This window comes from Dermacentor variabilis, chromosome 5, assembly GCF_050947875.1.
Source record: "Dermacentor variabilis isolate Ectoservices chromosome 5, ASM5094787v1, whole genome shotgun sequence".
Lineage (NCBI taxonomy): Eukaryota > Metazoa > Arthropoda > Arachnida > Ixodida > Ixodidae > Dermacentor > Dermacentor variabilis.
This window is the reverse complement of record NC_134572.1, coordinates 66,506,427-66,528,560: the sequence shown is the minus strand read 5'-3', so window position 1 is coordinate 66,528,560 and position 22,134 is coordinate 66,506,427. Positions and strand designations below refer to the sequence as shown.

Here is a 22,134-nt window from a genome sequence, read left to right as displayed (position 1 = left end):
CACTGAGTTATTGCTGTTCTGACAATGACTTGTTCTTTTTTTCCTTCTATTCTTTTTCGGTGATAAAACAGAATTAATAAACCATTATAGCATTGCTACAAGGAGCTCGAAATGTAAATGTAGCAGGCTGTTGGTAAAATATCAGCTATGCTAAGATTCTGAGTAAATCATCAAAACCACGTTAGTACAGCGTGTTTCGCTAGTCGGTTGGTGATCTACCTACGGTCGTTGCTGTTTGACCATAGCCACATCGAACTGCTGCTAAGGTTGTTGCAACGGCACCTCTGTACTTCTCTCTAAAGAATAAATCAGCTTTAGGCAGAGACATTCAGTCGATACCTGGAATTGAACATGTGGCATTCCCTCGCGCTACCATTGCAATGACGTGAAGAGCATCATTACCGATTTCAGTTCGGGTCGATTTGGACACGGCCAAGAACCCGCATCGACGTAAGCACGAAAGGAGCAGCGTTAAAAATTCACGGTTCCAGTTTTCGTCAATCAAATCCGATCCTCGAGCGCCGGAACTTACTCGATACCGCTTCAACTGGCACCGAAAGAACACGCTATACAGAGGGGAAGTTGCATTCATCTAGACACTGACGAATTTAACCTTGTGTGTTTGTCGACGGACCAGTCAACATGCCTGCCGCGCCTGACAATGAGATAGGCTCCCCCGTTCCTCCTACTGTCGAGCCTTACGAAGAGTTCACGTACGACGATGCGACCTGGGTACTGACAGCAGCCATAGTTATATTCACTATGCAAACTGGTAAGCTGCACGACACCCTCCTTGCCCCCCCCCCCCCCCACATCGACATCAGTCCGAGTGCATTTTTTACAATTGAGACCGACGCGAGGGAATCGGTCCGAATATGTTACACCACTCATTATACGTAGCAGGTGGTAGCCTTCATATTGACACAACTCGGCGCTGTCTATTCCTACTCATGTTTCATGAAAGAAAAGTCGTCGAAAGTCGACCGCTTAATTAGACCTCGTTACATTTTGATACCGCGAGACTATGCCCGTGCCAAATGGGAAAGCAATTCCGGCCTTTCGAGAGAGAGAAACGGTCTCAAGTTGGACCAGAGATAGATAAGACTTACGAAAGCAAAGCAGCGCATTAACATAATGTTTTTAACATTATGTTAATGTTATGTAACATAATTAACATAATGAGTTTGCTACCGCTTCCGCCGCTTTCACGTACAATATGCGTATGCGTGGCGTAGTATGGCACAGCTTGGCCCCGGCTGGGATGGTAACGGTAACAGCAGGGCGGCAGCACTATGCTGCTACGCTCCGACAATGTCGATCAGATTTCTGGCAAGCCAATTCTGCGGAAATCTACAAGGTGAAGGAGTGGATTGCTAGGCAAAGACTGCGCCAAGATAGAGGATCCCAACTGCGAAGAACGCGAACTGAAATGGACATCGGTATATCCTGTCTTCGGGACAGTGGGAAATGGGAGCATAGACGCAGATTCCAGGCGTCGTAGCATCCGTGCATCGGCACTTTTTCCCCCTCCGGTTTGAAACTAGCTCAAAAGCCCGCGTTACATCACGTATATAAATGCGCTAAAATCGAGCACGAGAACAGTTAAAGCAGATAATTATTATTACCACTTTAACAACTAATGCCGCCTACGCAGACTGGTAATTGTGTATGTTACGATCGTCATGATGAACACGTACTTCGCGATTAGAGGAAGCCAACACCAAGACCGAAAGTTTGCTCATTTAAGCGGTTGCTGAGTGAGGCAATGAGTGACGTTCCTTCAAATCACTTTTGGGGCCACTTTGTCGCGGCAAGCAAGCGCGTAAACAGGCAGCCATTTTCGTATTTTGCACCCCACGAGTAGAACGGGGGAAAAATAATTGTGCAGAACACAGCGGCGATGAAAAGGACAGAACGGGATGCTTTAGGAACCGATAACAGCTTTCCAATTGGAAGTCACGCCTTTTGTTTTAAAAAATGAAAACCTTGTGTCATTACTCTTCTAACGTTAGCCAGGTGAATGGTAAACAAAAATTATCCTTGTGGCTGAAGAGAACTCATGACCAAACACCGTTTGTCCATAACCGTAGATTGCGCCATGTTTATTTAGCAGCTTGATTAAAGGTAGTTGGGAACCCTGTGTAGGCGTCGAATCGGGGACTTGTACAACTGGCCACAGCGTTGATCAGACATAAGTGATAGAAAAACCTTGCACACGTGTGACCTGCGGTGTATGATCCAGGCGATTCCTAATTGTTGCTGTAAGCCTGCCCTGCAGCTACAGCTGAAACACCGATTTCTTGAAGCACCACGATGATGACCGGCCTGAGAATGTCACTGTTGGTCTGGGGTTCTTCTACTTGCGAATGCAAATGCAACGACGCATCTCAAGCCGGCAATATCACAGCTTGCAAGTGCATAATGCCCTCGTTAGCAGTTGTAACTACATTTACAGCAGAAAGACCGTCCAATAGTTTGTCAAAGGTTGGAAATATTCTGACTACATGGGGGTATTTTTTTTCCTTCCCCCAATGTTCACACATGAACATCGAACATGTCTGTACCAGATAAATAATGACTTCGAGTATGGCTCTTGAATTAAACACTACAGGCGGCATTAGCATCATAAAACTACCGTCGGCGCATGCTGCGCCTGCAAACACCTGACATTTAAACAGGAAAGCAGTGCCATGCATATCGCATGAGACAAGAAGCGTCACTAGATACATAAAAGCGGGAGGCCTGTTCGAGTCTCATTTCTTTCAGTCAGTGTTTGTAATTCGCGCCGTAAAAACGTTTCTCATAAACCTCGTAAAAACACATTTGGATGCATCGGATGCCTCTGACACATTTCATTCTCGTCGTTTTGTTGACATCGAGCTTGACAGCCAGAAAACCCCGCGGTGCAGGCTTCGGCCTTCTCGAGTCCGGCTGCGTGTCGCAGAAGAACGAGGTCAACATCCTCATGAAGAACGCCGCCGACGTCATCCTCGGCGGCCTCACCTACTGGCTGTTCGGCTTCGGCCTGCAGTACGGCACGGGCCACAGCCCAGACAACGAGTTCAGCGCCGTCGGACGGTTCATGGTCGACGCCGAGCCGGACGACATGGGTCTCGTCTTTTCGAGCTTCATCTTCCAGCTGTCCTTCTCGACCACCGCCACGACCATCGTGTCCGGCGCCATGGCCGAGCGGGCCAACTACAATGCGTACTGCGTCTTCTCGCTGCTCAACACCATCGTGTACTGCATCCCAGCCGGCTGGGTCTGGGGAGACCACGGCTTCCTGAAAAAGATGGGCGCCATAGACTTCGCCGGGTCCGGCTGCGTCCACCTGCTCGGCGGCGTGTCGGCCCTGGTGGCTGCGGCGCTGCTGGGTCCGCGGCGCGGTCGCTTCGACGACGCCAGCGAGAAGGCCCAGATGAGTCGCCCTACTAACGTGCTTCTCGGAACATTCACACTTTGGTGAGCACGCGCAGTCTGTTGTTCCCAGGCCACAAGTCATTCACCATGTGCCACACATTTGAGCCCAATTACGTATTTCTGAGGACACGAACCAGCTGAGCCACCAAAAAGTAATTTTAATTCATGACAGAATTTACGCTCTATAAAGATGGTAACTATAGTACGGGACAACTCTTATATTTAACTGCCGCTGTTTTGTAATAAATATAACATCAGCGCGAGATTGGGCGTTTCAACTTTTATTTTTGCCTAGTCTGAAGGTAAAAACGATGCTACTGAACTTTACAGGGGCAATATATGCTTCAGAGCTGGGCGGCATCAAGTTATAAACATCGTAACAAGACACCTGGCGCCGTGGTTACGCATGGCTCGCTTCAGCAAGTTTTACGCCAATAGATGTCAAGTTTGGGCTTCAAAGAATTTTTTTAAAGACATTCAGACTCATACGGCTGTAAACATAATTCAAAGCAAACAGCGCCGGCTACGTTTAAAATTCGAAAATAGACACCTTTACTAAAGTTACCATGTTTGAATTGGGCCACGTAGAATTTTTGTCTACAGTGCTTGGGCATGCACCGCGGGCTTCGGAGCGAGAAGCCCGAATTCTGAAGACAGTTTTTGGGTTGAAGTTATTTGCTTGTGCGGCTTGCCTGTCAGTGTGGCTGATCCCTGAGTAAAAAAAAATTATAGAAGAAACACTAGCAGATATGTTCACACATCGAACTCGTTTTTTAAACGACGCACAGTTCGAGAAATCTTTGGCGCAGCTTCATAGCCAGCAGACACAGCGACGCTGCGGGGCCACTGTTTGAAATTTGAAAGAGAAATCCACTCAGCTATGCAATAAACAGGAAAATAAAGAGTCACAAAACGTTTCTCGTGTAAGTGCAGTTTTCTGCTGTCCGTCGTCACAGTTATGTGGCTTTTATGGCGTTATTTCTTTTTTACTAGCCGGTTCGAGAATAGCGTGAATTGGCGCAATTGGCGTGGGGCGTGAAGCACACATGAACATAATGCATCAAAATCATAAGGGGCACATTTAAGAGGAAAAAGCATTATCAAGTAGCCTAGCTGAAAGGACACCAATAAACAGGCAATTATGCAAACGGCCAACAAATATTACCACTGCTAGCAATTACAGCGGTACCGGCGACCAATGCTGCTGGCACTGCGCTGCCGCTGTTTTGATTGTGGCAATACAGCGCGGTTCGGAACTGAAACGTGCGATGTGCCACAAAATTAGGTCTACATACTCAGCAAACGCAGCTTCCGACCTGCCCGATAACCTGGTTTCTTTCTCTTAGGGGGCTGCGTACAGCGACATTCCATAGCACCGTGGTTTGCTGAAACACTGCATAAACCCAAATTGAGTGAGACATCTAGACCAAGGAGTGGGTGAAACACTCTAGTGGGGCGAAATGAAACTTACCAAAGAAAAACTAAGAGTCGAAAACGACGGCTCTTGGGGATTTCTTCGTGCTATCTTGGCACAACTGCACGCTTTGGGCTAAGCCGTTAGTTAAATTTCGAACGGAAATTTTCACAACGAGATTTTTTTTCTTCTACTCGTAGTTTCTTTAATACGAGCACTACAGTTGTAACAACGATGTAAAACGAGCTATGTGCAATGCAATACGCGCGATGCTTGTGTGCAGGTGGGGCTGGCTTGTGTTCAACTGCGGCAGCTCGTTTGGTGTGAGGCATGACAAATGGAAGTACGCGTCCAGGTACGTGTTCATTTGCCGGCCTAAGTTATGGTTTCATCTCAATTTCTTTAAAAGAAGACAAACGATTGACGCCTGATCTTGCCCAGAGTTACGTCCACACTTTGTACACATCCACCGAAACAGGCCCCACATTGATTCTCTTATAACTAAAACCCTCGGACCTCTAGAAAGATGAACATTTAATACGTGTTTATTTTTAATTGCCTCTTATTTCAGGGCGGCAGTGACGACGATTAACGCTTCTCTGGGTGGAGGCCTTGTTGGAGTTTTTTATACGTACGTATTCTTCAGAGTTGTTTGTCTGAGCGTGGGTTCTCTTATAACAGGTGTTCCTGTACTTACATGCAATGACAGTGCAGTCCTTGCTATATTGAATAATGTTGAATTTGCAGTGTATGCGTGTTTGAATTTATAGTATCTAGAGACATTGCTTTCTTTTCGTTGCCAGTATGTCAAAAGAACCTGTGATTCTCTTCAAACCAACGCATGTGTTGTGTTTTGATTGTTTATTGTGCTTCTGCGGAATACTGTACTTTGAACATTTCAGTAACAAGACGATAAGCCGTAGCGCTAGAGGCCTTGCATCCACTATAGAATAATTTCATTTATGAACCATGCCGCCAGAAGGATAACGAGGACATCTTCTGCTCAGTCTTAGTAGCAGGAGCTTCTATGCCACAAATGTTGCTACTTAACAATGCGCGGCGTTAATTTGCCGGGACACAGTTGGCAGGCAGTTGGTGGGCAGTAAGCTCTCGACGGCTAGTTAACGAGCCACTGAACTACAGAGCTGTGAGAACCTTCAAAACTAGTACATCTTTACGGCAAGGTAGCGATTAGTTTCACTATCAACAGCACAGTATTTGCAAAAAGATCGAAGTCACTTGGCGCGTAAGAAACAGCATATGCGTTTAATACGCTCTCGGGGGTCTCCTTGTTTCTTCACGGTGCAACTTTCTAGCGCTTTCACTCACTAGCCATTTTCGCGCACAGCTATAATGTTGAAACGTGGGCTTCAGTTTCCATTAAATAGAGAGAGACAGAGAGAGAGAGAGAGAGAGACAAATATATATATATATATATATATATATATATATATATATATATATATATATATAAGAGGGTAGGAATGTTAACCGGTCAAGAGTTCGGTTGACTACCCCATACCGGGGGAAGGGAGGAGGGGGGGGGGTGGAGCGACATGCACACACAGCACTAAGGAGTCAAAGGCACTCGCACAAGTCAGACGTTCTCAGAAAGCACAAAAAGTGCTTTCACTGCCTTCTGAGCCGGTGATCGGTGGGGACGGTGTTCTAGTATTGTCTGTTTACTCAGAAGACGGTCATCTAGTTTCCTGAATGCGTTGGACATATGTTGTTTTGGCGCTTCAAATTGAGGACAGCGTCACAAGAGGTGGTCAATTTTCTCTTTGGAGCCGCAGACACCACATGAAGGACTGTCAGCCATTCTAATTAGTGTTGAATAAGCTTTCCCCAACCACAACCGACACAGAAGGGACCCTACGCGTCGGTGCAGTCCGGCTGGAGGTTCGAGTTGCAGCGAAGGGTTTAGTCTGTGCAGTCTGGTGCACTCAATATGTGTGGCATTCCACTCAGCTAACGAGAGTGTGCGTGCTAGAATGCGAAGCTGACTCGCAGCGTCCATCCTTGAGAGAGGAATGGGGATGTAGCGATCTTCTTGGTTTGACGTCCGAGCTGCCTCATCGGCGTCATCATTTCCAATTGATACAACAATGGCCTGGTATCCATTGAAAAGACATATCATGGCCTTTTTCTCTCAAGTGAGGGATAAGTTTCATGATTATTGCACGTCAGTTGATCGTGAGTTCCGTGTGCGAGAAAGGACTGTATACATTGTAAGGCCGGCCTTTAATTGCAGAAGACTGCCCATTTTCCAGAACTGTCTGCATTAATCACACGAAGCACCCCGTGGAGAGCCGTGAGCTCTGCAGCTGTAGACATAATGATATGGGAAGTCTTGAACCGTTGGATTATTCCCCTTGCTAGTATAACTACAGCGCCACCGAAATTGGTTGATGTAGTTTAGCCGTCAGCATAGACGTGCGTGCAGTCGCCGTACTTCGCGTACAAGCGGAGTAAACTAAATTGCTTGAGAACAGATGACGGCAAGTCCTACTTTTTCTGAAGTCCTGGGATTGTGAGGTTTACTTGAACACGACTCACACATCATGGAGAAATCGAAGGCCTCGCCGCTGATGCGTACCCTGACGTAAGAAAGCCACAGTAGGCGAAGAAAGTTGCACGGAATATCGTATGGGGCCTTTCTACTGGGATACTTGCGAGGTGATGGGTAAGGATGCGGGCGAAGTGTCTTATGTGCACAGGAATTGTTTCAATGGTAATGTGCGTTCTGATAGTGTAACGTTGAGCGATTGCAATAACTTCTACCTTTGACGCGCTCCACGGTAGTCCAAAGCATATCCCGAGGGCTTGGGCTTGAATACCTCGGATTCCGTTCAGGTTAGTTCTGCAGGTGTTAGAGACTACCGGCAGGCTGTACCGCGGTAATCCAATAAAGAGGAAGCTGTACAGTTGCAGCATGGATGAATGTATTGAAACTCCCCAGGCCTTTCTTGTTAAGAACCTAAGCACATGACAAAATCACGTCAGACGTTCTTTCACATAACTCACGTGCGGGGGTCCCGGTGAGATTACTGTCTATAACCACCCCGAAAAATCTGTGACGTGCTATGCGAAATCAGATGTCCGACGACGGGTATCACACATAGATACATCAGCCTACTGGTAAATGTCGCCACTGCACACTTTTCATATGATATTTGAGATTCTTATTCCCGAACGTAGGATGATGTTAAAGTGACTGCCTTCTGAAGTCACGTTACAGCCGGCGTCCACGTACAAATATCGTCGGCACATATGGAGAGCCGAACTGTACATGGAAGGAGATCGGTGAGTTGAAGGAGTGTTAGATTGTAAATCGTTGGGCTCAGTACTCCGCCCTAAGGGATCCCACGGTTACTGTAATGCTGGGAGGTTGGGCTATCCCCGGTAAGTATGAAAAAGGATCTCGTTTGTAGGTAGCCATTAATCAAGAAATAGATCTTGCCGCCAAGTACTACTGCCTCTAACGTGCTCAAGATCGCTTCGTGTGCTACGTTATCGTCTGCTCCTCTAACATCCAGAAACAAGGTAGTAGATAATCGTTCGCAGGACTTCTGGTGCTTGACGTACGTCACCAAGTCGACAACCTTGTCTACGGTAGAACGACACTGCCTGAAACCGGCCATTGCGGCTCAATATACCTCGTATTGTTCGAGGTACCCTTTTAATCGTGCTAAAACCATCCTTTCCTTTAGTTTTCTGATGCAGTTGGTAAGCGCAGTAGGTCGGTATGATGCAATGTCTACAAGTTACTTGCCAAGCTTGAGCAGTGGAATCAAGCGACTGGTCTTCCATTCCTGGGGAACTGTGACCGTCTGCCAGGAGCTGTTGAACAAGAGCAGGTGCACTATCTGAACCTCTTCGCCAAGACTACATAGGGCACGCCAGGTTACACCGTCGGGCCCTGGAACTTGCACATGGCGAATGCAGCTTCGAGTTAGTCCGTAGATAAATGACCGTCCATACGGTGTTTGCACGAAATTGCTGAGTGGTCGAGCATTGATGTTCCAGCGGAACCAGTTTCACCAGAAATTCTACAGCAGAAATCGTCAGCGATGTCAATATCTTTGCATCGTTGGTGAAGGGCCAAAGACTTTAAAGGGTGCATGGCGCTGGTGCGGGGTTCCATGGAGACTACGAACAGTTCTCCATATGCGAGACAAAAGTTTTCTTGGATCCAAAGACCCACAGAACAACATCCACATTTGCGATGCGAATTTGTACATGCGATGCTGAATTTTCTTTTGAGTTCGTCTGGCTAACTTCAAGTCATGTACGGACTTTGTAAGCCTATATATCTTCGCTCTGCGCGGCGACGAATTGTACGAAGCTTCTCCAGCTCTATGTTATTGTCGAGCGTGTAGACGAAACCAAATGCGTGGCAGCCTCTAGGGCACCTTCTTTATTGTCCTCTAGGCTAGAAGATAAGTCATCACGACAACCGTCTTCCACAATCCATTTGAACATCGGCCAGTCGATACATCGGGTGACGCCGGGTCCGTAGGCCCTGCAATCCTAAGTGGGGAGGTGGTCACTTTCCCGCGTTTCAGTCCCCGAAAACCACCTGAACTTTCCGTTGAACGAGCGTGAAATGAAGGTGACGTCCAGGCAGCTAGTGTAGACAGTTCCACGCAGAAAAGTGAGGATTTTATCATTTAACAAACAGCTCTTGTTCGGAGGCAAATGACACCAATCTTCTGACACCAATTTTAGAGCTTCCCCAGAGATAGTGGTGGGCATTAAAATCTCCAGTAATCACCCAAGTCTGCGGAGTCATGTTTGTGATTCGCCGCAACCGATCGCTGCCCGGCCGACTTGAGGGCGATATGCAGGCTCCAACTATACTGTGAAAGTGAGCTTGCCTTTTTCACTTTTAGATACACGCATTGGTTTTCATGGTGAGTTGGCACTGGTTGATGGACGTACACAAGATCACGTCGTATGAAAACGATAATCTTGCTGCATTATCTGTGTGTGGCGGACATGAAGCACTCGCACCAAGGCTGTCTGATGTGAGCGGATAGGTGCTCGCAGATTACGATGATGTGGAACTGATTCAAGAACACAAACTACCAGAAGTCCGACATGCGTGACATAAGTCCTCTGGCATTCCACTGAAATATTGAAGCGTTCCGGACCTAGTCACGAAATGACGGCTTCTGGAAAGCCATGATTTCAACCAAGGGCAGAAAGCACTGGACTAGAAGTGCCTCGCTTACACAGACGAAGTTGTAGCTTCGTTGTAGCTTCTTTGTAGCTCGCTTCACACAGACGAAGTTTTCATGTTGCTCAGTATGACGCGGATGACATTCACGAGAGACCGAAAAATGTTGACCTGGAGATCATCAGCCATCGTTGCTTCAGCAGTTGCCGCAGTCGTCGAAGTCGGTGCATTTTAAGGTAACTCAGCTGCGCGTTGTGCCCTCGGTAGCCCAGGCCATTCTTCAGGACGGGTGAGTCTTTCCTTTTGGTTTGTTTTCCTTGCATCCATCTTGGTGGTGCTTTGCGGTGATGCAGCAACCCCTCTGATGGAAGAGGGCGTTTCACTATCTTCAGCTGTGGTTTTTCGTGAACGTCCTCGTTGTCAATGTCGACGTCACCGAAGAGTGGCAGCAGCCTCTCGATGCGTTGAATTGTCCGGCACCATTCGTTTGTGGATAGCAAATTTCTTCTGCACCCGCAGGCAATCCTTTGACTACACCTTGTGAGCACTGCTGTAGTTAGGGCACTTTAGAACATCTGTCCAGCTGGCGTCTTCTGAACGGGAGTCAGAGCACCGCGAGCACATGACATTGTTCACGCTAACACTCTTTACATGGCCAATCTTGCAACACTTCAACCACTGGAGGGGCTTCAGTACGAATGTTCATACTGGTTGGCAGACATGCCCTACTTTTACGTTGGAAGGAAAGCTGTTCCCTTCAAACAAATCCTTCACACGAGCATGTGTTTCCAAGTCTGAAAATCTTCGTAATGAAAATGTCTTCTGTCGTTGGTTTCATTAGTATTGGCAAGTCGTCATTCGGTATGGCAACGTCGACGTCATAAATGACGCTCGCGGTGCTATCACCGCCTATAGGAATTATTGATCGCACCTTTATATCGTCGATCTCGATTACATAACGTAGGAATTGTAGGGCTCTAAGGTGTAACACGTCAACTATTAGGGCATTTTTCCCCAAGTTTATTCTCGCCTCTTTAATCTAATTTGGTACGATTTTCTCGAGCAACGAAAAGAGGATCTGCCTGTTTTCGAGCCGCAAATTGGTCGTCGGGTCCACGGGCCTGAATAACACAATCTAGGGCCAGTGTTGCGGTACACTCTTCACGGTAGAAACACTTGCTAACGATGACGTTTGCAGCAGTTTTCTTTTTGATTTTGTACTCATTACGAATTTAAAGCCATTGTCCGAGGAATCGTAGCTGTCCGAGCATAACTCAGTGGCTTCGCTGTGTGAATCGTTTGGCGTGCTTCCACGTTTCCTGGACGTTTCCTGAACGGCAGTGTACCAGGAAGATCCTCGGAGTTTTCCATCATTTGCCGCAAGAAATCAGCGGTAGCTCCCAGAATTGCAGCGGAACAAAGTGAAAACGTGGAGACAAAGGTACAAGCGTTCTATCAAACAATCACTTCGTCTCAACTTCCTTAAAGCCCGCAGTGTACTAGTGACATGATCGCACAGTTTGATCCGGTGATTTTGTTGCTGGCGCTGATAATCTCACCTTTGTAAATGCAGACTAAGATTGGGTGAACAGTGTATGTTGACTGCCTACTTATAACCACATATGTATTTGCAATCTAAACAATAGTCTTTGAAGTTATTTTGGCTGCAGAGGTCACCTCTACTAATTTCCTGCAGACAATCGAACATTGCGGAAAGCATCAGTCCACTCTTTTAAACTTGCAAGTTAATTTTTAGGGCATACGAGAACGAAGAACAGTGCCCTTCACACTATGCTGGGTTTTGAAAAAAAAAAAGAAGAGAGGTTGTACATAGTTACAGTTTATCGCGGTTAGGTGACGACCTCATTCGCGCAAACATTGTCTTCGAAGCTTTTCGAAAAAAGAAAGCCTGTTCACGCTCACGGCGTCAGGTACGGCTACTGAAGTGAGGAGCTAAATTAAAGCTCCACGTAGCTAAACTGGTTCTCATGGTTTATTCTGAAGCATCTTGGGTCTTTCAGGTACTTTATGACACGCAAGTTTCTCGTCGACGATATCGTGAACGCCATCTTGACTGCCCTCGTCGCCGTCACTGGTGAGAATGCATTCCGGCATGATGTGTTAGTGCCCTCAGAGATTGCACCTGCACGGCCTCAGTGTATGCTTGAACAAACAGAGAACATGCCTGATTCACAAATATTTCGAATTTAGTTTCTGTAAAATGAATGTTATCGTTTACAAGATACCATATTTTTGTGACGCTGGCTCGCAGTCATCTTCAACAGTGTCTCACTCGTGGTTGATTAGCTAAATATTATGTTGCAGATTTTTGTGTAACGGAATGATACACACATTTTCCCGCTGGTTTAGGTGTTACTTAAGGATACTGTAACTGTTTAGTTCTGCAGTGTAGCATCTAAATAATAAGGAAGCGAAAGTTTTTTTTAATTGCTGCTGTGGTATTGTGGGTGTCATTTGCAATTTGACTGTCTTAATAAACATTTTAAGAGCACACAAGGCCCAACTTCGGAGTGCAGTACGATGTGAAATTAAAGCCAGCTAAAAGTTATCAAGTTTCATGTTAACTTTCTACGCTAGCAAGGTCCTAATTTTTATACTGAACAAATAGAATTATTAAAGAGATTTCCGAAAAGTAAGGTACCACTGCACATTAGGCATGGTTCTTAGACTTTGTCACGTAGAGTAATAGGAACACTGTCTTCAGTCCACCAAAAGCACTCTGGCGAGACTTCGTGCTTGCCTTCTTCAGCGAGGCTTGTGCTAAGACCATATTCTCGGGCGATAGTGTTTTTCACGGGACCTTAACGCGAAGTGTGCGGCGTCCATGGGCGAGAGCGTTCCTTGCACTGCGATAAAATAGCGCGTTTGGCACTGTGCCAAGAAAGCTGCCGCTCACTATACTCACGGAAAAATTTCCGTGGCAGAGCGGGAAAAGCTACGGGAGTGGATCTTCTGCAGATGTGTTATCGCGCCAGGTAGTCTGGCAGCGTTAGACAGCGCTTTTGGCTGCTTGTGGCTTCTTGGGAACAGATACTGATTCAGCGTAGCTTCTCCCTGCGATGGTTTCGCATTTGGCGAAACGCGAGAGAGAAAGGCAGAAAATAAGTCAAATTTAAGACTCAGTGGCTTACTTTGTTTTATGTTCTTTGTGTAAATAAGCTGTTTGTGCTTTCTCTTTTCCTGTTTAAAATAACGTGAATGGAAATGTAGGACTCTTCTCAGGAGCGCTCTTGTACTTCCTTTGCCTGCGCAGCTTTCACTTCGTAGACACAGAAAGTTGTCTGCGAAAGTAAAGGTGTCTTAGGAGAGAGAGAAAGAGAGAGAGAAAGAGAGAGAGAGAGAGAGGTGGGAAAGGGTGGAAATTAACCGGGAGAGAAGCATGTGGTTTGCTGCCCTACACTGGGGAAACGGTAAGGAGGTAAAGTACGAAAGCATCGAACGAGAATACGGCCTCAGGTCTAAGTGGTAACGTGTTCACACACAGAAAAACGCTACAATTTTCGTAATGTGCGCTTGCAGCTGGATCGAGACAAGGAGATAACATTTATTTACATAGGCACAGAGCTTTCTTTCTTGCGCCTTATGCTTTGAAATGAAGAAATGCGATGAAGACGAAATAAGAGGTGCAAGTAAAGTAATGAAGAATGTTCGCATACAGCGGCTACATGCAACTGTAGCATATCTGAAGCTGCGTGTTTAGACCAGTAGTCTAGACTCATAATCACCAATATACAGTTTGCGTGACGCCAAGGGCCTAAAACGAAGTCTTGCAATAATCATCATCATCATCAGCCTGGTTACACCCACTGCAGGGCAAAGGCCTCTCCCATATTTCTCCAACAACCCCGGTCATGTACTAATTGTGGCCACGCCATCCCTGCAAACTTCTTAATCTCATCCGCCCACCTAACTTTCTGCCGCCCCCTGCTACGCTTCCCTTCCCTTGGGATCCAGTCCGTAACCCTTAATGACCATCGGTTATCTTCCCTCCTCATTACATGTCCTGCCCATGCCCATTTCTTTTTCTTGATTTCAACTAAGATGTCATTAACTCGCGTTTGTTCCCTCACCCAATCTGCTCTTTTCTTATCCCTTAACGTTACACCTATCATTCTTCTTTCCATAGCTCGTTGTGTCGTCCTCAATTTGAGTAGAACCCTTTTCGTAAGCCTCCAGGTTTCTGCCCCGTAGGTGAGTACTGGTAAGACACAGCTATTATATACTTTTCTCTTGAGGGATAACGGCAACCTGCTGTTCATGATTTGGGAATACCTGCCAAACGCACTCCAGCCCATTCTTATACTTCTGATTATTTCCGTCTCATGATCCGGATCCGCCGTCACTACCTGCCCTAAGTAGATGTATTCCCTTACGACTTCCAGTGCCTCGCTGCCTATTGTAAATTGCTGTTCTCTCCCGAGACTGTTAAGCATTACTTTAGTTTTCTGCATATTAATTTTTAGACCCACTCTTCTGCTTTGCCTCTCCAGGTCAGTGAGCATGCATTGCAATTGGTCCCCTGAGTTACTAAGCAAGGCAATATCATCAGCGAATCGCAAGTTACTAAGGTGTTCTCCATTAACTTTTATTCCCAATTATTCCCAATCCAGGTCTCTGAATACCTCCTGTAAACACGCTGTGAATAGCATTGGAGATATCGTATCTCCCTGCCTGACGCCTTTCTTTATTGGGATTTTGTTGCTTGCTTTATGGAGGACTACGGTCTTGCAATAGTGGTCGTCTATCGACGTGCGCGATCCAGCTTCTGCCATTCTCACGCGTATACATAAGGAACAGACGCAAGCACTTTATAATGTTTACGATTTGCATCAATGACGGTTTGCCAACTAATGACGTGTGTACAGCGCGAGGTGAAAGCGACGCCAAGGCGAATACGTTGCACCCTACTGTGCGTGATACGCAGCCGGCTCGGGCTTCTACTCGGCCTACGAGAGCATCGTGGTGGGCGTGACGGGCGCGCTGTTCGCCTGCTGGGTGCCGGCAGCCCTGGAACGAGTCCGTATCGACGACCCCGTTGGAGCAGTGGCCGTGCACGCCGTGGGCGGTGTTTGGGGCCTGCTGGCAGTCGGCCTGTTCGCGGACGCCGACTCGCTGCTACGCTTGACGTCGGGCCGCAGCGGGCTCTTCAAAGGCGGCGGCGCCTACCTGCTCGGCGTGCAGGCACTCGCGGCGCTCTGCATCGCCGCCTGGAGCCTGCTCACCTCTTACGTCTTGCTAAAGGTGCTGCCACTGTATCTATCTGCACAATGTCGAAGGAGTGCGAAGGTCACCCATGGTTTCCTAGATCGGGGAGGGTGCACGAAAATCTCAGAGGCAATGGAAGCTCTCTCTCGCCGCCTCAGAGCACCAGTACTTCTGCGTTGGTGCTGCGCTCGCCAGCGTTCCATCCATCCATCCATCCGTCCGTCCCGGTATTTACACCTGTTAAATATGTAGTGTTGCGTGATGTCTCTGAAAGTGGTCATGCGATCCCCCCACGTCCACTCCCGCATCGCTCTTGCGGAGGGCGAGTCGTCGGGATTGCCGGCGGGCGCCGCGGCTCGGCATGGAAGTCCTCGAGCCGCGGCGTGGGCCGTGTCGTTTGCCGCGAGCGGAGTGTCCGTGTGGGCGGAAGTCCATACGAGGAAACTGCCATTTTTGCGGCAAATATTGCCATGTTGAATTTGGAGAATGCGGGCCGCTTCCCGGGAGATCCCGGGATTCCCGTGAGAACGGCAAGGTTTGGGCAGGGGCGAAATGGACAAATGCTTAACTGCGAATATGGGTGCTCAAGATGAGCTTCCTGAGTATCTGTACACTGCACTTATCCGTTTGTCCTGAGCACCTGCGAACGCACAGACACATTTACACAGAGTGTAAGTCTGTCAGAGTGTTCTTACAATCACACAAGTCACTACGAGTGTCTGACACTGATGTCCGGTAAGACGAAGAGCGCGTGATGCGCCCGAGGGAGAACCGTCCGATAAATATGCAGCAGGCGTTCGTAACGGAATGAGGATACATGGCAAGAGGCAGTCGACGGTCTCGATGCAGAATTTGCTGGCGCAGTAGAACGTGCGTCTTACTCACGGCAAAATTTTGCTTCTGCCGTTCTGACGCTTTCGCTGGCAGGCAGGCCGGAGCGGCAAAGAGTCAGGTAGAAGACGGCACGAAGCCAGAGCGAAGAGGTCATGGAATCGAGGGCGAAAGTTGTCACGACGAAGCAGTAGTCAGCGAACCTGAAATGAATAAAGTGCAGCTTGTTAGAAAGACGTAATCCAGTGAAAATGAATATGTTACTCACCAGCAACGAGACCGCTGGGTGCGAGGCGTGTGCGACAAATTGTCGGAGGCGCGGCTGTAGAACGAGATGCTGGTGTAACAAGCGCGGCGAATTCGCGAAAAACAGGACACGGCGTCGCTAAGAAGGTGCGATGGCATGTCGAGCAACGGAATTGAGGAGAAGATTTAAAGAATGTAAAGATATGCCACTTACCACGGCTGCAGGAAGGTACGCTGCGCTGCAGGTCGTATGTAGTGTTCGTTCGTTGGTGTCGCTTTGCTGCCCTTACCCCATCTTCTGTGCAGAGTAGCCAACCGGGCACCTAATCTAGTTAGCCTCTCTGCCTTTCGTCTCTTGTTTTCTCTCTTTCTCCCTCCCTTGGTGTCGCTAGATGAAGCTGGCGAGAAAACACCAGGCACCGTTTAATACACCCAAGAACCACACTTCGCTCAAGAGCACTTCATCTCACGCGGGCGCTGCCTCACACAAAATTGTGGCTTAGTCGCTACGGCATTCATTCGCAACAGGTCATTATCCGTGACGCAGTTGGAAAAGGGGCGCTCATCAGCCGACTTGCCTAGTGTTAGATATTATAGTCGGCACTGCTTGTGAATCTGTCACGGGAAAAACGGGATGTGGCGACGGTTCAAGGAGTCTATAGGACTAAATTAAATGTGACAACGAACCTGTCCCAGTTTTTTCAATGCTGTTCAAAAGAACCTTAGTGGCTATAGCTACACGAAGAACTAATTCCTTGAACAGACGTCACCCTCACCGCGAGGGCGAACCACATAACTTACATGGTTTGTCGCTCGCTGTCCAAGCCGGCAGCTCGCTGAATGTATAGCACTGTCTGCTGTCTGTCGCTCATGGTTGGAGCGGCGTTTAACAAAGCCATGGCCAACTGTTTCTCGCGGATGTCGGAGAAAGCGCCAAAAGCAGCCTACAAGTCGGTACAATTTGTTCCTTTCTACAGGCGTTGCTACTAAAACAAATTTGCCGTACTAACGAGCCACTCGGCAAAAAGTGCAGTCTTACAATTGGTCCTGGCTCAGCGTTTCCCACCACGATACTCGGTTGCTGTGTGGTTTGCGCTTGTCGTAAAAGCTGGTAGTTTGCTGACAATATACATGTCTCCGTCCAGCGACGTCCAGCGCAGTCTCTCGGGGACGTGGGAGGGTGCGAGGACTTGCAAGAAAACTGGCACCACTTGCACAGGAACACTGGATAACAGCCGCACGGCACAAAAAGCGAAAATTGTGATAACGATGGATTTCATGGGCTTTAGCGCAGTGCTTCTCAAGAGCAAGGAATGACACTTCTAAAGCACGACACTCGGTAATTTGCGCATGCGCTGCCGCGGCTCAGGCGGTTCGAGAAACGTAGGCGATCTACAGCCGCACTTATCGCACTCTTTTTAGAGCATGACAGCGCACTTTGCCGTCACTACGTCTAGAGGCCGTGGGTGACGCATTCTCGCACTTCAAGTGGTGATTGCGATGCGTATGGCAGCGTCGCGCTCAGCTTGACTTGCAATTCGCATCGCGAGCCATGTCAATTAAGTTTGACGCTGGCTGCAATGATCTTTGCGCTATTTTGATTGAGTATTGTCGAGAGGCATCCGCTGTCTGCTTCTTGCGGTTTGCACCATGCCTGATGTCACATTCCTTATTTTTCAGTGCGAAAAAAAAAAACACAACTAACGCGCTTTTGGTGTGTTGGTCCGCTGCTTTGCGAACGCTCTTTGGAGGCAGATAGCGGGTGAAAATAGTTGTAATGAGCGTCACGTGAAGCAAGGTACACACTTAAAAAAGCTAACACCCTTAGGGGCGTATCTTGTCCCACAACAATAATCGCCATCTGTAATGCGCGCATTTCCTCTCTGTAACGCTGCGAGCCCGGTACTTCCCAGTCATGAACGGCATGCGCGTTTTCTGCGTGACGTAGCATTCCCGACAGGAAAGTAGCGAGCGCAGCATTTTCAAGAAAGGAAACGCAAGCAGGGCAGATGGCGATTGCTGTTGTGGGACGAATATACACCCCAAAGGGTGCAACTGTTTTAAGAGTGTTAGTGGACCTTCAAAAATTTTGTCCCAGTGCCCCGGAAACACTACCGAAGCTGTTTTCCTGGCTATTCTAAATGTCGCACACTTTTCTGGACACGCAGGTCAGGACGTTGCAAACATGGAAAAGCTAACTTCGAGTCTCTGGAAATGAACTGTACGGAAGGTTCAAGATTTACTAAAAGGAAGTCGGTCGTTGAAGCTATTGTGCGAAGCCTGCTGTCGGTAAAGGCGCCGCATCCGGGAAACGACCGGAGGCATATTCTCTCCGTAGCGCTCCCCACTCACTCAGAGCGCCGATACAAGATCAACCGCTCGTACATTTCCGTCACAGAGCGTTAAAACGCTGTTGGCTCACTTATTCTATGCAACGCCTCTGCTACTTACAGTGCTTGCGCTTCTTCATTATTATCGTGATCATAACCTGCTCATTTATAGTATGCCGCAGTGCAGAGCGCGTCTTCAACGGATGCTGCTGTCCTACTAGCGCCAATTCCGCTCAGAGAATGCAAATTTCCTAATCTCATCACTCCATCAACCCCTTGCATTTTCTTTCCCTTTGCACTATATCTATGGTTCGATAAAGCACCGGTTATCTTACATAGTGATTGCGTGATCTCATCTGTCGGCGTATTATACGTAAACCTTACGGCCTTCTTTTTATGTTTTAACGTCACGCCTGTCATTTTTTTTTTCTTTCTATCGCTCGCAGCGCGGTCCTTAGCTTGTCAAATTTCTTGGTTCTCGACTGCGCAGTTTGGCTTTCGCCTGCAGTGCTTATGCTCTAATATCTGTGTTTACATGTGCGAGGTGTTGTGCTAGCTGCACTTCCATTGCTATTCTATGTCCTTCTATTTATTTCTTATAAAAGGAGGAGCTATAACCTGCTCTTCCTTTTCTCCGTGTTGTGTTTATATGTTTCCGTGATTATTCATAATAGTCATTATCCGCCGCTTTATGGCCCCATAGGTAGTACTGGTCGAATACATTCAAAGACTGCCATGTGATTTTACTAGATTCAAATACGGCGATTAACCCTCTAATGGCCAACGTATTACAGGTATGTGCTTTGATAACTTCGATATATGCTTTGAGTTTGACACCCGAGTATTCTGATTTAAGCACGAAAAACTGAGCGCGTAGACAAATGCGCTTTTACTAGTTAGCTTCAAATGCGATGATTGGTCCTGTAATGCCCAACGTACTATAGGTATATGCTCTGATAACTTCGATGTATGATTTGAGTCTTATACCTGATAATTCTGATTTAAGCATGAGAAACTTAGCGCATAGCCAATAGTAGTGTTATTGATATGCTTTAGCCAGTTATCAAGTATGATTGGTTCAGCAAACTAATTACTGACCAGTTATTTATAAGTTACCATAGTAATTAGGTTACAACTGAAATGAACTTTAATTGTTGTTGTTTTCTTGCACAAACCTACCCTGCGGGACCAGAAATAAGGGTGAACAAGTTGTTCTGAATTTCCTTGATGTGTGACTGTGTTCAGCCATTACATCACAAAGAGAAAGAAACAATAGATCAGCAGGGAGGTTAACCAGAAAAGTCTTTTTTTTTTGTCCTGCGCGGGGAATAAAAGGAAAAAGGAACTTCAAGAAATAGGATTGGAGAAAGATGAGTACCGAAACAAAATTGGCAGTGGTTTAGCTCGGCTGTACCAGGATATACGCAACGAAAGCTAAGGCATAGCATGGTTAGCCTTGGTTAATCTTCATTGCAAGTCCAGGTTAGTCTGGTTGTCTAGCTATGTTGCGGCGTTTAGTCAGTCGTTCGGCGCACTGTTCGTCTGTTTCCTGGGCGATTCGCTTCCTCTTAATCTCGTTCCGATGTCCATTCCAGGCCTCCTCCTGCTTATCGGAATTGTCGCCGTCCATACTGCGGCCTCAGCTGTGGTTGCGGCGCACGCGAGCTCTCCTTTTCAATCTTCCGACATGTTATCAGGCATGAGACGCAGCTGGCGAAGCCAGCGGAGGCGAGCGCAATGACGAAGAACGCGGTGTGACGTCATAATAAACGGTGGCGGAGGAAAGGCGCGGCGCTGCGCAGCGGCGGAACGCCTGTGGCTCGGTGCTACCAGTGGCGCATGTGCAGTAGTGACTAGGGAGCGAGAGAGAGAGAATGAGAGAGACATATCCGCGGCTAGGCGCGCTGTGTGACGTCATGTGCCTCCTCGGAGCACCGCCACGGCGAAATCGCAAGTTCGCGATCAGTAAAGCTTTCGCTTTAAAAATTGGTGCACGAAATTGACGCGACACACGTCACTATATAACAGCCTCTATCTCATAGGCCCGCAGACAGCCGGAATAGATTTAGTGCCCCTGCTGCTTTTCGCGTGTACGTTAGCGCTTAACGTACAGCGTTAAATAGATATTTTTTTTTTATCTGAGCGCATGTTACGTATACATACTTGTGTATGTTGATATTCAAATTGTACTGTTATACGTGCGTTTCTGACCAGGGCATCGCCTACGTCATGCCCATCCGCATGACCGAGCTGGAAGAAGCGCTGGGCGCGGACCTCATTGAGCACAACATCAGCTATCCCGAATACAACTACGACGCGGTGCTGGCCCATTTCCACGGTCGTGGTGTCGACGTGAGCGGTGTGCCTTCGATCAAGCATCGCGGAGACTGGGACCGGCGCATTTTTGACGAGTATATGCTCGGCGATAGGGGCGACGGAATTCCAAGACCGAATGGGAGACTGGCGGCCTACGTCACGAACTACGTCAGAGAAATGCCGCGAAAGTTCGGCGCTCGCACGTGTGTCATTGTCTGAGAAGATTCTCGGCTCACAGGATGTCAAGAAGTCCGAATTCAAATAAACTCGATAACTATGGTTACGCGGTGTAACAAATGATACCGTCGTAACCGTGTACAAGACGCTGCTCTGCCGTTTTTTTATTTGTCTTTCGTCGGGGCTAACCACCAGGAAGGCATTGCACGCTCGCAAAAGTCATTTTCTAGTCATCTGACCCCCACCCTAAAGCACATAGGAACGTAAAGTAATGTCGCATGAATACAATAAAGACAACTCACAACAGAGGTCACAAGAACACACTAGAACGTAAAGTCAGCTCTCATGGATACACTACATAAAAAAAAACCAAGTCAGGCCACATAAATTCACATGAATTCGGCCACAGAAAGGAATGCAAACTGCAATTGATAATTACCAACAATATTACTCTCTTCTATAAATCTGCGGAGGCCCACCAGCGCTCGCCTTTGTTATATACAAGTATCTGTTATCTATATATATACTTGCCTTGATCTTTCTCAGGCTTAAATGCCTTCGATCTATTGGCATTAGAGTGTGTATATCAAATGGCGTCTTTAAGTATCATGCCGAGGACAGTCTAGGAATATACGATGTATTCCTTCATCCGCATGGTCGCAAATGCATTGCGTACTATCAGCACGACAAATTTTATGCAGAAAGTGTTTTGTTAGAACGGTACCGAGCCTCAATCAATAAATTAGTGTTTCAAAACACCTGCTAGTATTATATGTGCGTGGGATATGAAATTGAAGGCAAGAATAAACGGCAAATAATAATGAACGTTTTTACTTTTCTTGGTCAAACCACGTTTTTTTTTTTTTTATATGACCCAACTCACTTTGTGACAAAGGCAGTCCGGATTTTACATTGTCTATATGCGCTTTTCGTGTCACCTCATCAGTTTCTACATACCTTGGTATGTTGCAGTGGCCAGGTATCCACTGGAA

General features: G+C 47.3%; 1 protein-coding gene across 1 annotated transcript; it reads left to right on the top strand.

The window, feature by feature from the left end:
- Nucleotides 1–613: 613 nt before the first annotated feature.
- Nucleotides 614–21,184, top strand: LOC142581883 (putative ammonium transporter 3). The gene is made up of 7 exons (XM_075691327.1): nucleotides 614–772; nucleotides 2,910–3,462; nucleotides 5,118–5,189; nucleotides 5,406–5,465; nucleotides 12,038–12,111; nucleotides 14,962–15,278; nucleotides 20,864–21,184. The coding sequence occupies exons 1-7, from the start codon at nucleotides 643–645 to the stop codon at nucleotides 21,182–21,184; spliced, it is 1,527 nt and encodes a 508-aa protein (XP_075547442.1). The 5' UTR covers nucleotides 614–642.
- Nucleotides 21,185–22,134: the final 950 nt, after the last annotated feature.